The sequence below is a fragment of the Rattus norvegicus genome, chromosome 12 (genome assembly GCF_021556685.1).
Source record: "Rattus norvegicus strain SHRSP/BbbUtx chromosome 12, alternate assembly SHRSP_T2T, whole genome shotgun sequence".
NCBI lineage: Eukaryota > Metazoa > Chordata > Mammalia > Rodentia > Muridae > Rattus > Rattus norvegicus.
Genome location: NC_141545.1, coordinates 741,890 through 763,393, shown reverse-complemented (window position 1 = coordinate 763,393; position 21,504 = coordinate 741,890). Strand labels below are relative to the sequence as shown.

Genomic DNA, 21,504 nt, shown 5'->3' with positions numbered 1-21,504 from the left:
TTGGAAGACTAATTATATAAAGATTATTGATGCTTTATAGGAGTATGTATATTATAAATATCCCTTTTGAAAATGAAAATTACAGTCAGTTATTTGTTACATGCTAATTAAATCTGCATCTCTGGATTAATCACATTTTATTGAAAATTGTTTTTCTTACATTAACTGAAACTTCCACTAATTTTTGAGTGCAAAGATAAATATTTTGTTATTAATTCAACTCCATGTAAATTTAGTATATGTCCTAAGCAGCCAGGGGTTGTCACCCATTTAAAATTTAACTGTGTCTAGGAATGTTTTCTCTTTTATATAAAAAGTGTATTTCTTCCTTTACCCAGTAGACATCAAGTAGAGAGTTAATCTGGTTCCATGAGACTGTAGGGTTTCTGTTGCTTCTGATTTGTTGAAGTTTAGGATTAATCCATTTGGGTCTAAGAGGATACAGGAGTTATTTCATTTTTTTTTCTTGTATCTTTTGATGCTTGATTTTGGGGGAAAGTTCTGTGAGGTGGTGAGAAGGCATATCTTTTACTTTAAAGGTAAAATGTACTTTATGTGGCACTCATATCCATTTGGGTCCTAATAAGTTTCGGTTCAGTTTTTTTATGTGGATGACCTGTTAGTTGTTGAGAGTGCTTTATTGGAGAATTCCACTAATAATGTGTGAGGTTTAATGTGTGATTTAAGCTTTATCAATGTTCTTTTATGAATGCATCCCCTTGGTTTGGGGCACATAGATACTAAGAATTGAGACATCAACTTCAAAGATTTCTCTCTTGATGAATATAAAGTGTCATGTATCGTATCTTGGATTTATTTTTGGCAGTTTATTTTGCCACATATTAGATATGTAATACCAGATTGTTTCTTAGGAAATTACTTGGAAAAGTTTTCACAACAGTTTATTCTGAGGAAGTATCTATTTTGGGTCTTGAGGTATGATTCTTGTATGCAGCAGGAGCATAAATACTGGTTTTACATCTTTTCTATTAGCATGTTTCTTTCATTGGCATGAAGATGGTAAATGATTTCATTCATATTGAGACAATAATAACCAGAGATTATAATTTGTGCTATTTTGTTGCTTGTGGTGGTGGTGGTGGTAGTGTGTGTGTGTGTGTGTGTGTGTGTGTGTGTGTGTGTGTGTGTGTGTGTGTTTGGAACTGTATGCGCCAATTCTTTTGGTGTTATTGGTGTAATATTATGTATTTCTTTTGTTTATTGTCGCAGTTGACATCCTTGAGTTGAACATTTTCGTCTAGTACCTCCTGTGGTGCCAGATTTGAAGAAAGTGATTGCTGAAATTTGACTTTTTATTTATAATAGAATATGTTGTTTTCTCTATTTGCTGTGATTGGAAATTTTGCTGGATATAGTAGTCTGGTCATGTTTCTGTGTTTTCTAAATGTATGCACAGAATCTGTTCAGGTCTATTAGCTTAAAACTTCAGCTGAGAAGTCAGGTTTTATTATAATAGTTCTGCCTGCATACAGCAATTTTTTCCTTGCATATTTATATGATTTTCTTTGTTCTCTGTGTATAATGATTTGATAATTTTGTGAAAATAAAATTCTCTCCTGGTCCAAGCAATATCATGGTATGTAATCTTCTTGTATATTTAAAGCTAGGTAAATTTTCTTTTGAGCATTTGAACTGAGGTTCTACTCTTTCATCTATTGTCATGCATAGGCCTGTTTTTTTCAGAGTGTCCCAAATTTTCTGGATAAATGTGATAGAAATTTTTTTAGATTTCACATTTTTTAGCAGATGTTTGACAAATGTAACAATTTCTTCTATACTGTTTTCCTAAGATTCTTCCTTCCATCCCTTGTATTCAATACAAGCGAATACTTGTCCCTTTCAAGAATAGAAGCGTTTTATCAATTTTTCTTCACCTGTTTGCTTTTTCTTTGTTTTCTTTGTTTTTCTTGGGTTTCCATAAGGGATTTATTAACTTGTCAATTACTTTTTCTTTGTTTAAATTTTCCTGGATTCCATCATTGACCTCTATTATTGTTTTCTATCTTGTCTCAAGTTTATTTGTAAAAACAGCATAGGACACTGGCCATCTGCAAATAGTGTATAGATAGGTGTATCACAGCAGTCCATCTGTCTTCACACTGTCAGGAGCCTTTTCTATGGGGCCTTCACAGGGGCCTGGGCACCCTTGGGAGTCTGGGCTGGAGTTTTTGCCTGGGCCTTAGCTGGAGCTTTGGCCTCTGCCTTGGTTTGAACCTTGGGCTTTGGTTGGCAGAGCCTATGACCTTTGGCCATATAGCTTGGAATCTTCTTCACAAGCTTGGGGTGAGCGATGAAAGCCAGATGGCTGAGTGTGCGAGTGGCCTCTATTTTTGTGTCAACGTTGGTTTTAAGTTCATTTCCTAGTGTTTCTGCTATTTGAAATACATAGGTCTGAATCTAGTAGGCTTGTTCAGCTCTGGCGGCAACATATTGCCCTCTCACTTTTGTTCTGTTCTTAAACTGGTGTTTAGGCATCTGGGGTTGGAATGAATATCAGTTTAGGAGCTGATTTCTTAAATTGTTTCCATTGGATTGGTGTTTTAATACTTGGTTTCTGTTTTGTCTTTTGTCTTCAGATATTTTGTGCATGTGTGTGGTGTTTATTGAGGAAAGCATCACCTCTTCTTCAGCAGGGAGTCCTCATCAGAGATGTGGACTAGAGTTCTGATGGCTACCTTGGAATTTCTTCTAGCAGGATGTTTCTGTTCTTCCTAGTGTTTTAATCTCAACTTGTTCTGGCTGTCATGACCAGACATTTTGCAGAAGATATCCATACATGAAGAGTGTAGGTAGGGGCACTCATTGGTCCCTGGGCTTTTAACACATGATACACAAAAACATTAAATGTCAGTTGAAATTTCTTAATGGTTTGAATATTTGTGATATCATCCTTGTCAGCAAAACCCTTTTATGTTACTAGCGTTATTCACTCCATGTCAAAGTTTAAATTTGTTTCACAAAAATTGAGCTGCTGCTAAGATTTAATGCTCATTCACATGGTTCTAAAGCCTGTTATTTTATTTGACTCATAGTTATTTCCAGAAGCGTATAAATATAATTTTATTCATTTACATTGAATCCACATTATTGAAGAGGATTAATATTTGGTCCACTAGTGGAGAAGTACAATTTTAAACACCATTTTTTGCGTATTTGACATCTAAGTTATCTATGCTAATATGTTGATGGATTTAGTCTTGTGCACATAACTTCAGTGTAAAATTATAATAGAGTTATATTATTTTCCCCTTTCCTTTCCTTTTCCCATGCTGTCCTAGAAATGTAACTCTCCTGGTCTTTTTGAAATTCTTCCCTCAATTTCTTTAATTCAATTTAATTATTAATTATTCACATGCAACCTAATTAATATGAATAGTTTTATTTGTGTGTATATATTTCCATGGGTGACCATTAGATAGTAAATCACTAATCGATTTGTTCTTCCCTGGGGATTTTTTTCCCCTCAAATCGGAATTCCTTCTTCCCCACATTTCTCTGCAGTTATCCTCTTTTATAACTTCTTCCTTTAATTTTAGGATGTCTATTGAAATAATTCTTTTTCAGGTCGTTTATATGCAGCTATTTTGTTGAGGCTTCCTGTGTGTACCTTCTGACATTTTTAACAGGACATATATAAGCTTTTAGTTTTTGTTCATAGCAGCAGAGATGGACTAAGTAAGAAGCAATTCAGATATTTTCTCCTATTAACCTTGAGGTAAAGAACACTATGACTTCTAATTCTACATCTAAAATGATAGGCAAATATGGTATGGTATGGTAATATGGGTGAAATCAAGATAAAATTTGAACCCAGAATTTGTTTTTTACATAATCATATATTTTCAATGTGTAAAAATATCAGAAATAATTGTCATATTTGATTTAAAGGTTGTAAAAACTGGAAAAAATAAAAGAAGGGTAAGTTTTTGGACCCCATTCAATATTTGAACCTAAGTTGAAATTAAACTTGGTCTGAACTGAACAGTCAGATTCCTGAAATTAAATTTGGTAGAATGTATTGTAGAAATGTACAACCACACAACAAAGTTTGATTACCACATATTAGGAAAGAACCTAATACACATATCTTCCAATTATTTTTTCATGAAATGCAGCAACATCGTCCACTGTGGATAATGACTCAAAGGAAGAGTTTTTTAAAGTAACCGATCTCTACCATATTCCATCTGAAAATATCAAAGATATGGCGCAAACAGGTAATTGTACTGCTCCACTAACTTGTAGAAATCAGCTTCAAATAAAGGCAATAAACACTGTGATTCTTTATTCTCATCTATACTTTAGAAAAGATAGAATCAATACTCCTTAAGGATAATTGCTTCTTTGATCTATGTCATAGACTAAGGTCCATCCTGAATGAAGATACTGATTGGGTGAGTATATATAATTATAACTCTAAAGTCGAAAAATCAATCCATTAACACAAAACAATAGTCTCAGGCAATTGAATCTTTGGTGTCTTAAGTACATTTCTACTATGGAGGAAGACCATGACTATGACAAGTTATAAAATATGTAAATTTGTGTCTCCTGGTTTCAGTGACATGGAATATAACATGGAAAATGACAGTAGACCTACAGTCATGGTGCTGGAGAAGTAGTTGTGACTTTATATACAGATCTGCACACAGCAAGTAGAAAAATAACACTTAATTATGTGGTCTTTTGAAATGTTAGCGCCTACCCACACTAACCTGCTTCTCCATTTAGAAGAGAAGCCACTCCTAATAATCTTTGCCAAATATCTCCACCATGTGCGGAATAGTATTCAAATATGTGAACTCATAAGGACATTCAATTATAAACTACTACAAATGCAAAAACACTACCACTTAGGTCAAGATTTGTAACACATAAAAAATAAATTCATCTAGTGTAAAAAAGGCAATAATTTTATATGCCAAGGAAAATTTAATTGGTGAAGAATATCTATCATAATTCATTAACTTTCTGGATTTGCTATATATGAGATACTTTGAATTGATAAACATTTCACAAATTTCAGGATTTTCTTCATTGTCAGGATAGTATCATTCATATATACGTTTAAAATTGGTTTGTACAAAGAAACTCAACTCAAACTTAGAAAGTATAATAATCATAGTAAACATCAGAACATATATAAATTAAAAAAATCATCACCCTAAGGTATAATTGCATGATAATTTTATGCCAAAGAATTCAATATTTGAATGGCTAATCATATGAATATTTTTATTTTCTCCCAATCATCACATGCTTACCAACATGTCACATATAATTTAAGTTTCATTTATAATTTTTTAGGTTACATGAAGAACAAGACACTATTCACCCATATTTCCTTTATGTAATAAAAATCATAGACATAAATTTAAATAATATATATCTTCAAAATTGAATGTTCTTTTCTAGGAAAGTCATGATGTTTCCCTTAGGTGATCACTTCCATTATCTCCTCATGAAATGTTTAGCGATACTGGTTTCTGTTTGATTAATAATGTTTATATAATTGCAAATGTCTTGTAAATAAAAGTAATATATATTACATATACATATATATTACATATACATATATGTCACATATACATGTTATATATATGTATATATCTATTACACTGAGTGATATCAGGGATATTTCTGATAATTTTTTCAACCCCTAACACTATGCAGTTGTATTTTTTTCACTGCATTGTATGTCCCAGAAAACACGTTTATTAATGGATAAATACAGTACAAACATCAGGAAATGTAAACGCAGCAAATTCTTAGATATTACCATATATCATACTGGACATGTATTTTTACATTTTCATTATAATTAAAGAATGTAAGACACCAGATCAACAAGTATTATTAGTGATAAGAATATTGAAGGAGGATGAAATAGTCTAAAGTCATGTAGAGGACATCACTTGATATTCTTATACCAAATAATTAGTTTGAAAATACACATTCAGCTAGCATTATACAGACTGAGCAGGTTATATTTAGGAATGCACATCAAACATGCACTCGTAAGCAAACACACACACACACACACACACACACACACACACCATGCCCCCCCTACACAGAGAGAGAGAGAGAGAGAGAGAGAGAGAGAGAGAGAGAGAGAGGAAAGAGAAAGTCAGAAAGACAGAGACAGACACAACAGTGAATTCCCATTTTCTAGGTTTTGTGAAGGTGAGCATAAAGGATGCTTTTAATAAATATGATGGAAAATGCAATTTTGAAACTGTCATTGTGTTGCTTGATGATAGACATGTTCAGGTTACAAAATGTGAAAGTGTTTAAATGAATTAAGCTAAATGGAGCTCCTGTCTGTAGACATACAAAGTTGTACATTGTCAATAAGAATTATTTCCTCAATGCTAGTGTGTATGTGTGTGTGTGTATGTATGTATGTATGTATGTATGTATGTATGTATATATATGTATGAATGTATGTATGTATGTATGCATGTATGTATGCATGCTTTTAAGTGTTCGTATGTGTGTGCTTTTTTTATGTATCAGTCAAATTACCTCAAAAATTCTCCTAAATGTAATGGCACAAGTGACAGGATATTTGAAAATCAATTCCATTTATTTATTTATTTTTTTAAAGTTAGTGAAATGGAATCAAAATAATTATTTTAGATCCATAACAGGTTGAGTAATGAAGATTAGACTCCTGACTTTCTATATATAAAAAAGTTTTAACTTTTATTAAATACCAGAAATATTTATCTATTTAAATTTAATAGGACAAATCTACAGGAATCATAAGAAAGAAAATGGCAACTGTCACAACTATACCAATTCCTTTTAAATGCAATTATTTTGCTCTAACCAAAGTTAATATGTTAATGATATTTGATTACCAATTAAAAACAAACAAAAAAATTCAAAAGTACTAATGGAAGCACAACAGGTCAAAATGCCACAGCCATTTTGAGTCACATGTGAGAATTGTGTTTTTGTTAAGAATACCAAAGTAAGGAGAAGATGAAAACAACGTTTTTGTGTTAAGTAAATAAATGGAATATAATGTAAGTTTATTTATTCAAAATTAATGTTGTTTACAAGAATAGCACATTTATTATTGACTTAAATTTATTTCTATAAATATATTTATTTATTCACTTTATATGATGATCAGTGCCTTTGCTTAGCCAAGCCAATCGCTAACACAGACACTCCCACATCCTTTCTTCCTGTTCCATTTTAGAGAATAGAATCTGCCTGGTACATCAAGTCTTTACAGGGCAAGTCTCTTCCTCTCGTGCTTAGGCTAGACAGGGCAATCCATATAGGGGATCAGGATCCACACTCAAGCAACAGCTTTTGGGACAGCCCAAGTTCCAATATTGTGGGTCCTATAGGAAGACTCTTCTGGGTATAGTTATAGGTATACAGGGCTTTGGGGGTAACAGTTTAGCTCTCTGGGGGCATTTTGCTTGATGGTTCATTCTCTGAGAGATGCCAAGGGTCTAAGTTAGTTGCTTCTTTTGGTCTTCCTAGGAAGTACCTATATTCTGGGACCCTCAATCTTTCCTTGAAGTGTTTAAGACGCTCTGAGATCTATCTAAAGTTTTTGATATAGATCTCTCTGTTCAGTCAGCTGCTGGGTGGAGCCTCTCAGAGATGAGTTATACAAGGTGCCTGTTTGCAAGCATAGCAGAGAATCTTTAATAGGGTCAGAGAATTTGTCCATGGAATTTGTCCCAAGTTTGACTGCCTATTGGTTGGCCATTTTCTTAGACTCAGCTCGATCTTTGTCTATGCATTTCTCTTGGACAGAAGAAAGGTTGGATCAAAAGTTTTCTGGGTGGCTTTGTGTCCTTATCACTCCCCAGTGGTTTCTCCCTGGTTACAGAAGACGGCCTCTTCAGGTTCCATATTCCTATGGATAGGAATCTCAATTAAGCTTAACCATATTGACTCTGAGGAGTCTCCCACATGCCAAGGCTCTGGCACAGCCTAGAGATGACAACTCCCCTCCGACAATTAGATTTCCATTCATCATCCTCTCATTCTGGCTTTTTCTGTCCTATCTCTCCTGACATCTGATACTGAACTTTCTTTTTCTTCAAAGTATGGAAGGTATTGAAATCTAATGTTCAGTGATTCAAATATCATTTTGCAGAAATTGTCATGGTGACTCTACTGCTGGGAGCTTCCATGCAAGAAACTCAGAGGAGCAACATAACAAATTGTTGGACCACCACCAATGGTTCATATGGCTTCACAATATAACAAAGGATAATACTCTATCATTTCATTTTCCTTAATTCATATTAATCATGATTGAGAAAAGTAGAAAAAATTAATTGTTGGTTTCATGAGTTCAAGGAACAGGGATTATTTATTCCATTATACTAAGATTTCAAACCTGGGACAAATGGTCCAGGAGCCTACTTAATGAATGAAAACAGACATCTCCATCATTCTTTATGAAATACCTCAGTCCTAACTTTCACAAGGCTTTGCTGGCTAATATACCCTGCCCCTCCTAATTTCTCCAACTAGGGGTCTGTGCTGCCCTGCCTCCACAGGCACTTCTCTATATAGTCCAAAGAGTGTGTTACTCAGCCCTATTTATTCTCTATTTGGTCTCCTGGCTGTTGCACCTGGTTCAGCTTCCTCCCCATTCGTGGACACTCTCCCTTTCTCCACATGCCCAGACTGATGATCATATCCACTTTAAACTCTACCAGATGACCCTACATCTGGATATGCTCTCTCACATATATTCAGTGCACTTTCTTCTTCAATAAAAATAGTAGCATTCATGTTCCTTCCTCTTTTTCCTCCATTTATCAAGTAAAATGTCAAAACATGGTTACATATTAAATAATACAACAGTCGCAAACATTTTCAGAGTAAACCCTAATAATATTAAAGCCAACTGTGACAAAACTCAGAAAGCTGAGTGGGAATGTTGTGTTTTAAGCTAGACTGTGGTAAATAGTGAAAAGTCATCCCAAAACAATGGAATGACATGGCTCAGTAGGTTAGAATTTGTTCCTGTTTCATAATTGCAGCTCACAACAATCTATACCACCAGTGCAAGAAGTAAATCCGTGTTTAGTCTCTAGTTTTTGACCTTGGGAATTTCATGCAAAGGTGCAGATACAGATGCTGGCAAATATCACAAACAAATATAATAATCTTTTAAAAATATTTAAAACAGGCAGCAGCTCTCTGCTCCCAGACCCCGTGGGAAATAGACCTCACTGCCTGGTCAGGTGGGCACTACTGAGGCTGCAGAGCGGAAGAGACCACCAACACTGCCCACCCCTGCCCACATCCCTGGCCCAGAGGAAACTGTATAAGGCCTCTGGGCTCCCGTGGGGGAGGGCCCAGGAGCGGCAGGACCCCTGCCTGAGACAACGCCAGAACCTGAAGGAAACAGACCGGATAAACAGTTCTCTGCACCCAAATCCCGTGGGAGGGAGAGCTAAACCTTCAGAGAGGCAGACAAGCCTGGAAAACCAGAAGAGACTGCTCTCTGCACATACATCTCGAATGCCAGAGGAAAACACCGGGGGCCATCTGGAGCCCTGGTGCACTGAGGCTCCTGGAGGGGGAGGCGCATATCTTCCTGGTTGCTGCTGCTGCAGAGAGCCCGTGGGCAGCACCCCACGAGCGAACTTGAGCCTCAGGACCACAGGTAAGACCAACTTTTCTCCTGCAAGAAAGCGGCCTGGTGAACTCAAGACACAGGCCCACAGGAACAGCTGAAGACCTGTAGAGAGGAAAAACTACACACCCGAAAGCAGAACACTCTGTCCCCATAACTGACTGAAAGAGAGGAAAACAGGTCTACAGCAGTCCTGACACACAGGCTTATAGGACAGACTAGCCACTGTCAGAAATAGCAGAACAAAGTAACACTAGAGATAATCTGATGGCGAGAGGCAAGCGTAGGAACCCAAGCAACAGAAACCAAGACTACATGGCATCATCAGAGCCCAATTCTCCCACCAAAACAAACATGGAATATCCAAACACACCAGAAAAGCAAGATCTAGTTTCAAAATCATATTTGATCATGATGCTGAAGGACTTCAAGAAAGACATGAAGAACTCCCTTAGGGAAACACAGGAAAATATTGATAAACAAGTAGAAGCCTACAGAGAGGAATCGCAAAAATCCCTGAAAAAATCGCAAAAATCCCTGAAAGAATTCCAGGAAAACACAATCAAACAGTTGAAGGAATTAAAAATGGAAATAGAAGCAATCAAGAAAGAACACATGGAAACAACCCTGGATATAAAAAACCAAAAGAAGAGACAAGGACCTGTAGATACAAGCTTCACCAACAGAATACAAGAGATGGAAGAGAGAATCTCAGGAGCAGAAGATTCCATAGAAATCATTGACTCAACTGTCAAAGATAATGTAAAGAGGAAAAAGGTACTGGTCCAAAACATACAGGAAATCCAGGACTCAATGAGAAGATCAAACCTAAGGATAATAGGTATAGAAGAGAGTGAAGACTCCCAGCTCAAAGGACCAGTAAATATCTTCAACAAAATCATAGAAGAAAACTTCCCTAACCTAAAAAAAGAGATACCCATAGGCATACAAGAAGCCTACAGAACTCCAAATAGATTGGACCAGAAAAGAAACACCTCCCGTCACATAATAGTCAAAACACCAAACGCACAAAATAAAGAAAGAATATTAAAAGCAGTAAGGGAAAAAGGTCAAGTAACATATAAAGGCAGACCTATCAGAATCACACCAGACTTTTCGCCAGAGACTATGAAGGCCAGAAGATCCTGAACAGATGTCATACAGACCCTAAGAGAACACAAATGCCAGCCCAGGTTACTGTATCCTGCAAAACTCTCAATTAACATAGATGGAGAAACCAAGATATTCCATGACAAAACCAAATTTACACAATATCTTTCTACAAATCCAGCACTACAAAGGATAATAAATGGTAAAGCCCAACATAAGGAGGCAAGCTATACCCTAGAAGAAGCAAGAAACTAATCGTCTTGGCAACAAAACAAAGAGAATGAAAGCACACAAACATAACCTCACATCCAAATATGAATATAACGAGAAGCAATAATCACTATTCCTTAATATCTCTCAACATCAATGGTCTCAACTCCCCAATAAAAAGAAATAGATTAACAAACTGGATACGCAATGAGGACCCTGCATTCTGCTGCCTACAGTAAACACACCTCAGAGACAAAGACAGACACTACCTCAGAGTGAAAGGCTGGAAAACAACTTTCCAAGCAAATGGTCAGAAGAAGCAAGCTGGAGTAGCCATTCTAATATCAAATAAAATCAATTTTTGACTAAAGGTCATCAAAAAAGATAAGGAAGGAGACTTCATATTCATCAAAGGAAAAATCCACCAAGATGAACTCTCAATCCTAAATATCTATGCCCCAAATACAAGGGCACCTACATATGTAAAAGAAACCTTACTAAAGCTCAAAACACACATCGCACCTCACACAATAATAGTGGGAGATTTCAACACCCCACTCTCATCAATGCACAGATCATGGAAACAGAAATTAAACAGTGATGTCGACAGAGTAAGAGAAGTCATGAGCCAAATGGACTTAACGGATATTTATAGAACATTCTATCCTAAAGCAAAAGGATATACCTTCTTCTCAGCTCCTCATGGTACTTTCTCCAAAATTGACCACATAATTGGTCAAAAAACGGGCCTCAACAGGTACAGAAAGATAGAAATAATCGCATGCGTGCTATCGGAACCACCACGGCCTAAAACTGGTCTTGAATAACAATTAGGGAAGAATGCCCACATATACGTGGAAATTGAACAATGCTCTACTCAATGATAACCTGGTCAAGGAAGAAATAAAGAAAGAAATTAAAAACTTTTTAGAATTTAATGAAAATGAAGGTACAACATACCCAAACTTATGGGACACAATGAATGCTATGCTAAGAGGAAAACTCATAGCGCTGAGTGCCTGCAGAAAGAAACAGGAAAGAGCATATGTCAGCAGCTTGACAGCACACCTAAAAGCTCTAGAACAAAAAGAAGCAAATACACCCAGGAGGAGTAGAAGGCAGGAAATAATCAAACTCAGAGCTGAAATCAACCAAGTAGAAACAAAAAGGACCATAGAAAGAATCAACAGAACCAAAAGTTGGTTCTTTGAGAAAATCAACAAGATAGATAAACCCTTAGCCAGACTAACGAGAGGACACAGAGAGTGCGTCCAAATTAACAAAATCAGAAATGAAAAGGGAGACATAACTACAGATTCAGAGGAAATTCAAAAAATCATCAGATCTTACTATAAAAACCTATATTCAACAAAACTTGAAAATCTTCAGGAAATGGACAATTTCCTAGACAGATACCAGGTATCGAAGTTAAATCAGGAACAGATAAACCAGTTAAACAACCCCATAACTCCTAAGGAAATAGAAGCAGTCATTAAAGGTCTCCCAACCAAAAAGAGCCCAGGTCCAGACGGGTTTAGTGCAGAATTCTATCAAACCTTCATAGAAGACCTCATACCAATATTAACCAAACTATTCCACAAAATTGAAACAGATGGATCACTACCGAATACCTTCTACGAAGCCGCAATTACTCTTATACCTAAACCACACAAAGACACAACAAAGAAAGAGAACTTCAGACCAATTTCCCTTATGAATATCGACGCAAAAATACTCAATAAAATTCTGGCAAACCGAAGTCAAGAGCACATCAAAACAATCATCCACCATGATCAAGTAGGCTTCATCCCAGGCATGCAGGGATGGTTTAATATACGGAAAACCATCAACGTGATCCATTATATAAACAAACTGAAAGAACAGAACCACATGATCATTTCATTAGATGCTGAGAAAGCATTTGACAAAATTCAACACCCCTTCATGATAAAAGTTCTGGAAAGAATAGGAATTCAAGGCCCATTCCTAAAGATAGTAAAAAGCCATATACAGCAAACCAGTTGCTAACATTAAACTAAATGGAGAGAAACTTGAAGCAATCCCACTAAAATCGGGGACTAGACAAGGCTGCCCACTCTCTCCCTACTTATTCAATATAGTTCTTGAAGTTCTAGCCAGAGCAATCAGACAACAAAAGGAGATCAAGGGGATATAGATTGGAAAAGAAGAGGTCAAAATATCACTACTTGCAGATGATTTGATAGTATATTTAAGTGATCCCAAAAGTTCCACCAGAGAACTACTAAAGCTGATAAACAACTTCAGCAAAGTGGCTGGGTATAAAATTAACTCAAATAAATCAGTTGCCTTCCTCTACACAAAAGAGAAACAAGCCGAGAAAGAAATTAGGGAAACGACACCCTTCATAATAGACCCAAATAATATAAAGTACCTCGGTGTGACTTTAACCAAGCAAGTAAAAGATCTGTACAATAAGAACTTCAAGACACTGAGGAAAGAAATTGAAGAAGACCTCAGAAGATGGAAAGATCTCCCATGCTCATGGATTGGCAGGATTAATATAGTAAAAATGGCCATTTTACCAAAAGCAATCTACAGATTCAATGCAATCCCCATCAAAATACCAATCCAATTCTTCAAAGAGTTAGACAGAACAATTTGCAAATTCATCTGGAATAACAAAAAACCCAGGATAGCTAAAGCTATCCTCAACAATAAAAGGACTTCAGGGGGACTCACTATCCCTGAACTCAAGCAGTATTACAGAGCAATAGAGATAAAAACTGCATGGTATTGGTACAGAGACAGACAGATAGACCAATGGAATAGAATTGAAGACCCAGAAATGAACCCACACACCTATGGTCACTTGATTTTTGACAAAGGAGCCAAAACCATCCAATGGAAAACAGATAGCATTTTCAGCAATGGTGCAGGTTCAACTGGAGGGCAACATGAAGAAGAATGCAGATCGATCCATGCTTATCACCCTGTACAAAGCTTAAGTCCAAGTGGATCAAGGACCTCCACATCAAACCAGACACACTCAAACTAATAGAAGAAAAACTTGGGAAGCATCTGGAACACATGGGCACTGGAAAAAATTTCCTGAACAAAACACCAATGGCTTATGCTCTAAGATCAAGAATCAACAAATGGGATCTCATAAAACTGCAAAGGTTCTGTAAGGCAAAGGACACTGTGGTTAGGACAAAACAGCAAGCAACAGATTGGGAAAAGATCTTTACCAATCCTACAACAGACAGTGGCCTTATATCCAAAATATACAAAGAACTCAAGAAGTTAGACCGCAGGGAAACAAATAACCCTATTAAAAAATGGGGTTCAGAGCTAAACAAAGAATTCACAGCTGAGGAATGCCGAATGGCTGAGAAACACCTAAAGAAATGTTCAACATCTTTAGTCATAAGGGAAATGCAAATCAAAACAACCCTGAGATTTCACCTCACACCAGTGAGAATGGCTAAGATCAAAAACTCAGGTGACAGCAGATGCTGGCGAGGATGTGGAGAAAGAGGAACACTCCTCCATTGTTGGTGGGATTGCAGACTGGTAAAACCATTCTGGAAATCAGTCTGGAGGTTCCTCAGAAAATTGGACATTGAACTGCCTGAGGTTCCAGCTATACCTCTCTTGGGCATATACCCAAAAGATGCCTCAACATATAAAAGAGACACGTGCTCCACTATGTTCATCGCAGCCTTATTTATAATAGCCAGAAGCTGGAAAGAACCCAGATGCCCTTCAACTGAGGAATGGATACAGAAAATGTGGTACATCTACACAATGGAATATTACTCAGCTATCAAAAACAACGAGTTTATGAAATTCGTAGGCAAATGGTTGGAACTGGAAAATATCATCCTGAGTGAGCTAACCCAATCACAGAAAGACATACATGGTATGCACTCATTGATAAGTGGCTATTAGCCCAAATGCTTGAATTACCCTAGATCCCTAGAACAAACGAAACTCAAGACGGATGATCAAAATGTGAATGCTTCACTCCTTCTTTAAATGAGGAAAAAGAATACCCTTGGCAGGGAAGGGAGAGGCAAAGATTAAAACAGAGACTGAAGGAACACCCATTCAGAGCCTGCCCCACATGTGGCCCATACATATACAGCCACCCAATTAGACAAGATGGATGAAGCAAAGAAGTGCAGACCGACAGGAGCCGGATGTAGATCGCTCCTGAGAGACACAGCCAGAATACAGCAAATACAGAGGCGAATGCCAGCAGCAAACCACTGAACTGAGAATAGGACCCCCGTTGAAGGAATCAGAGAAAGAACTGGAAGAGCTTGAAGGGGCTCGAGACCCCATATGTACAACAATGTCAAGCAACCATAGCTTCCAGGGACTAAGCCACTATCTAAATACTATACATTGTTTGACCCTGGACTCTGACCCCATAGGTAGCAATGAATATCCTAGTAAGAGCACCAGTGGAAGGGGAAGCCCTGGGTCCTGCTAAGACTGAACCCCCAGTGAACTAGACTGTGGGGGGGAGGGCGGCAATGGGGGGAGGGTTGGGAGGGGAACACCCGTAAGGAAGGGGAGGGGGGATGGTGATGTTTGCCCGGAAACCGGAAAAGGGAATAACACTCGAAGTGTATATAAGAAATACTCAAGTTAATAAAAAAAATATTTAAAACAACAATGAAATCAACAAAATAACAACAATGAAAGAACAAAACAAAACACAAATCCCCATTTCTCCACTCAGAGATCAAATATCAGAAAAACAAAAACATAAATGTGAATTACCATATAAGAAAAACATTTTTCATAAAGATTGACTTGCAACCAGTTAAGTTTTCCAGGGGTTTGTCTGCCAGTCAACGGAAGTTATATATAAGTGTGACAAAGTAGCAGTTAATTATATTTAGATTATATTTACAGATCTGATTAAATATAGTTAAACATAAATTTTTGGAGAGTACAGTTGTTTTCATCAGAATTGTAAACCATGAGCCCAGCATCAATACTAAAGTAAAAATTAGTAGAAATTATTTTAAGTTCTTTTAGGTCAAAAACATTATCAATAGTGTGTTGTCCAAGGCTATAAATGGACTCACACAATTTGAAGTGTTAAAACTATTTAAATTCTGTTTTGGAGAGATAGGTTAGTGGGTAGGAGTATGGGGTTATTCATGCAGATATCAAAAATTCTATATTTAGCATAAACATAGTGACTGAAAACCTTGTGTAACCCAAATTCTATGGGACCCAATAGATATGCACACACTACATATACATGTATTCAGGTAAAAGTTAATACATGTAGAAGAATAGTGTTAAACTATTTCATGGAGTCTCACAAAGAATTTCTAATATAAGACTATATTTAAAGGTTATGAGAACCATTTTGAGACAAGATGTAATTCAAAACAAGACTCATTTATTTAAAGGAACCGCAGCATTATACATTGTTATTCAGTCTCCATACCTTCTTAAAAGTTTGTTTCCTAAGTCTAATGTATCCTAATACCATGTTTATCAAACTGTAGAAAACTTGTTTGTTCATGATATATACTCATCACATTTGCCTTGTTTTACCCCTGTACTCATGATATATGTTATCCTTTTGCATTATGTAATAGTGTCTTCCCAGATACCTTTATGACTCCCATTCCACATAAGATATTCTTCCACTTAGGAGCTTTATGAACAACTTTTAACCCTGAGTGCCCCCACACATCTTTCCAGGTAGTATTAATCAGTTATATGAATTGCTGTTTTCTATCAGTCTTAACTCTTCCCCATATGAGAAACCTTAAAAGTAAATAAGGGGCTTCTCTCTTAAACCTTGAATGAGGGTCGATTTGGCCATTTCCTGGTACATTTCTAAATAGACCTTGCATTAATCAGACTGCTATAAAATCTTTCTCCTTCAGGTCTACCAGAGACTATGTTCCAATGAGTCATCCTTAAAAGTAAATCAAACAACAAAGAAGGTGATAAAACATTATGTCAATAGAACCTATAATAGAATGTACTTAAGCAAATTTTATCTGATATTGACCAAAAATTGTATAGGGAACTTAAAAGGATTTACAAGCCATATGTATGTATATATGCAGTGATGATTATCATTTACTTGTATAACCTTAATCAGTAAAATTCTATCTTTTCAGAAACAGCTAAATATCTAGATATACAAAAGTATTGCAATGTGACAGAGGAGCATTTATGTTCTATTATGTCATTGTTATGATTAATTTTATTCTGAAGGAGACAGTGCAGCCAGTTGCCAAAGAATGATGTGCTTTGCAGATTTATACTTAAGATGATAACTCACACTAAGTACAACAACGTAATTTTAACACCTAAAATATATAAATAACAAAAAGCAAGTGGTGTTTGTACACTGCTTGTCCTATCACATCATCACAAATAAGATCTGTAATTTTGTACCTAGATTCTCATTTTTATGTATATGTCTGTGAGAGTGTATACTCCTTTGTGGTACCAGAAATGATGGACTATGCTCTGGAGCCAGGATTTACTGATGGCTAATATCAGAAAGTATATAATCAGGACTACAGATCATAGAATAGTCCAGAAACAAAGAAAGGCAGAAATGTCCATTCCAGTACTAGTGTGCTCATGGATAGCAACTTACTGATAGAAGTCATTCTCCTTGAGTGTCTTGAGATTTTCTGAGGCTTCAAGGTTGTCGTTTTATAATCTCCAAGCCAAATATAACTTACTTATGATGCATTTTCTGCTTCCCATATAAAAGGATTTATGCTACAATAGGCCATGGCTCAAGGAATGTCTTACTACCTGAACACAGACTTGAAAACTCCTGTGAATTCAGGCTGTGTGCTTGATTACTTCAATGCAGGAAATCCCATATTCTGGATTCTATGTACTGAAAAATTATTATAAAAATGAAACTTGTTATCCTGATTAAAGATTAGCAAAATCTCTGCCCTGGATTCATGAGCTCACTCAGAAGGCCTGGCAGCCAAGCCTATCCTACTGAGTTCTCAGGAGCCTGTGCTACAGGTCATGGCCCAACAAAAACTGGGGTTTCACTTCTCTGCTTCTCATCAATAGGGTATATAGTTTCTATGTAAGCGTCACTGCAGGATCAGATATTGCACATAATTATGGATGTGTGCCAAAGTAGGACAGTTATGTAAACTGCCCAAAAGTTCATAAAGTATATCCAAGGGGATAAAAAATGCCAAGAACGGTGCCATTTAAGTTTAAGGTGGGCTTCCTAGACCTCACCACTGGCAGTACCTTGAAAAGTGAAACAGAGAGATACACAGACAAAAATATGGGAGCCCAGGCTTCCAGAGTCTGAAGGGACATATAAATATGAAAATGTTCATGCAAAAACACAGGGGAAAGAAAAAAGAGTAAAAGGCAGAAATAGAGAAATGGAGAGTCATGTATGAGGAGAGAAAGAACAAAATAGGATGCAGAAGAAATTAATTGAGCAATGTTGACTTAGAGTATAAGGAACACAGACAAGTATGACCCACGGCCTCTCAGTCAAGCATTTAGTTGGGAAAGGTGTATACCAAGCCTCATGAGCTGCTACCAAGATAATCTACGACTTGATTGCCTGCCAGGGAAGTACAAATACCCATCACAAACTCAAAACAGTTACAATCTTACAAAGTCAACACCTCTTGAGACCCCCCTTTTTTAATGTAATGAGCAATTCTGCTTTATCTTTTTTAAAATTGGATATTCCTTTATTTAAATTTCAAATGGTATTCCTTTTCATGATTTCTTGTCCATAAGCCCCCTATCTCCTCACCCTCCTCTTCTTCATTAAGGGTGTTACCCTTCTCATCCATCCCCCTTACTGTTCCCACCCTGACATTCCCTGGCACTGGACCTCCAACCTTGGCAGGACAAATAGCTTCTCCTTCCATTGGTCCCCAACAAGGCTGTCCTCTGCTACATATGCAGTTGGAGCCATGGGTCAGTCCATGTATAGTCTTAGGGTAGGTATTTAGTCCCTGGGAGCTCTGGCTGGTTGGCATTTTTGTTCTTATGGGGTTACAGCCTCTTCAGCTCTTTCAATCCTTTCTCTAATTTCTCCAATGGGGACCCTGCTTTCAGTTCCATACTTTGCCCCTATCATTCCCCTCTGTATTTGACATGCTCTAGTTATGTCTACATCCGGTTCCTCTCAGCATACACTTCTTGTCTTCATCAATCTTACCAAGTTTTGTGGCTGTATATATATGGGCCACATGTGGGGAAGGCTGATTGGTCATTCCTACAGTCTCTGCTCCAATTCTTGCCTCCATATCCCCTCCTAAGAATAGTCTTGTTCCCCACTTTAAGAAGGAGTGAAGCATCTGCACTTTGGTCATCATTCTTCTGAAGTCTCATGTAGTCTGTGGATTGTATCTTGTGTATTCAGAGCTTTTGAGCTAATATTCACTTGTCAATGAGTGCATACCAAGTGTGTTTTTCTGTGATTCAGTAACCTCACTCAAGATGATATTTTTTAGTTCATTCCATTTGCTTATGAATTTCATGAAGTCATTTTTGATAGCTGAGTAGTATTCCATTGTGTAGATATACCACATTTTTTGAATCCATGCCTCTGTTGCAGCACATCTGGGTTCTTTCCAGCTTCTGGCTCTATAAATAAGGCTGCTATGAACATAGTGGAGGATGTGTCTTTGCTTTAGGTTGGAGCATCTTTTGGGTTTATGCCCAAGAGTGGTATAACTGGGTCCTCAGATAATGGAATGTCACATTTTCTGAGAAACTTCCAGACTGTTTTCCAGAGTGGTTGTAAGAGTTTACAGTCCCATCAACAATGGATGAGTGTTCCTCTTTCTCGACATTCTTGCCAGAATCTGTTTTCACCTGAGATTTTAATCTTAGCCATTCTAACTTGTATGAGGTGGAAACTCAGGGTTGTTTTGATTTCCATTTCCCTGATGACTAAGGATGTTTAAAATTTCTTTAGGTACTTCTCAGCCATTTGCTATTCTTCAGTAAAGAAATATTTTTAGCTCTGTATCTCATTTTTAATAGAGTTATATCATGCTCTGTAATCTAATTCTGGAGTTTTTAGACTATTCGATATTAGCTCTCCATTTGATGTATGATTGTTAAAGATTCTTTCCAAATCACTAGGTTATGGGTTTTTCCTAAGGACAGTGTCCTTTTTCTTACAGAGGCTTTTCAGTTTTATGAGGTCACATTTGTCAATTATTGATCTCAGAGCTAAAGCCATTGCTGTTTTGTTCAGAAAATTTCCCCTAGTGCCCATGTATTTGAGGCTCTTTCCCCGTTTTTATTCTACTAGTTAGAGAGTATCTGTTTTTGTTGTTGCTGTTGTTGTTGTTGTTGTTGTTGATATTGTTTTATGTTTTGGTTTTTTGATTTTTTGTTGTTTTGTTTTGTTTTTTGTTTTTTTGGTTTTGTTTTTGAGGTTCTAGACCAGCTTGGACTTAACCTTTGTACAGGGCAATAAAAATGGATCAATTTACTTTCTTCTATTGCCTTCCAGTTGAAAAACACCATTTGTTGAATAGGCAATTTTTTTCCCTTCTGGATGATTTCATATACTTTCTCAAAGATCGAAAAACCCTCGGTTTGAGTTTTCAGTTCTAGGACTTCAATTATAGTCCTTTGATCTATGTGCCTGTTTCTTTACCAATATCATACAGTTTTTAATCATTATTGTTCTGCAAGACTGCCTGAGGTCAGGGATGGTGATTCTGCAAAAAGTACTTTTATCATTGAGGATAATTTTTCCTGTCTTTTTTTTTCTTCAAAATAAATTTGCAAAGTGCTCTTTCTAACTCTATGAAGAATTGAGTGGAATTTTGATGGTGATTGCATTCAATCTGTTGACTGCTTCTGGCAAAATGGCCATTTTTACTAAATTAATTCTGGCAATCCATAACCATGGGAGTTCTTCCCATCTTCTGAGATCATCTTCAAATTCTTTCTTAAGGTACTTCAAATTCTTGTTATACAGATTTTTCATGTCTCTGGTTTGAGTCATGCCAATGTATTTTTATGTACATTGTGACTACTGTGAAGGTGAAGGAAGTCCTTTAATTTCTTTCTCAGGGTATTTATCCTTTGTGTAATAGAATGCTACTGATTTGTTTGAGTTAAAGATATTCACAGTCACTTTTCCTAAATTGTTTTTCAGACTTGTACATTTCTGGTGGGACTTTTAGGGTCAACTAAATATACTATTATACCATCTGCCAATCGTGACAATTTTGTTTCTTCCTTTCCCATCATTATATATTTAACTTCCTTTTCTTAACTAATTGTTCTGCATAGGAATTTAACTACTATACAGGATAAGTAAGGAGAGAGTTAGAAACCTTTTGTCATTCCTTATTTTACAGTTATTGCTTCAAGTTTCCCTACATTTAGTTTGATATTGGCTACTGGTTGGCTGTATATTACTATTTTTATGTATGTGCATTGGGTTCCTGATCATTACAAAATGTTTAAGGGGAATTTTTGTTGAATTTTGTCAAATAATTTGTAAGCGTCTAATGATATGATCACGTGAT

At 36.6% G+C, this 21,504-nt stretch overlaps 1 protein-coding gene across 1 annotated transcript in view; it reads left to right on the top strand.

The window, feature by feature from the left end:
* The window catches only part of LOC148001920 (uncharacterized), a 97,898-nt gene that overhangs the window by 64,740 nt on the left and 11,654 nt on the right, over positions 1-21,504 (top strand). The window contains exon 3 of the mRNA XM_087579755.1: positions 4,137-4,238. Coding sequence (XP_087435881.1) covers positions 4,137-4,238 — 102 coding nt within the window. The remainder of the gene's footprint in view (positions 1-4,136; positions 4,239-21,504) is intronic.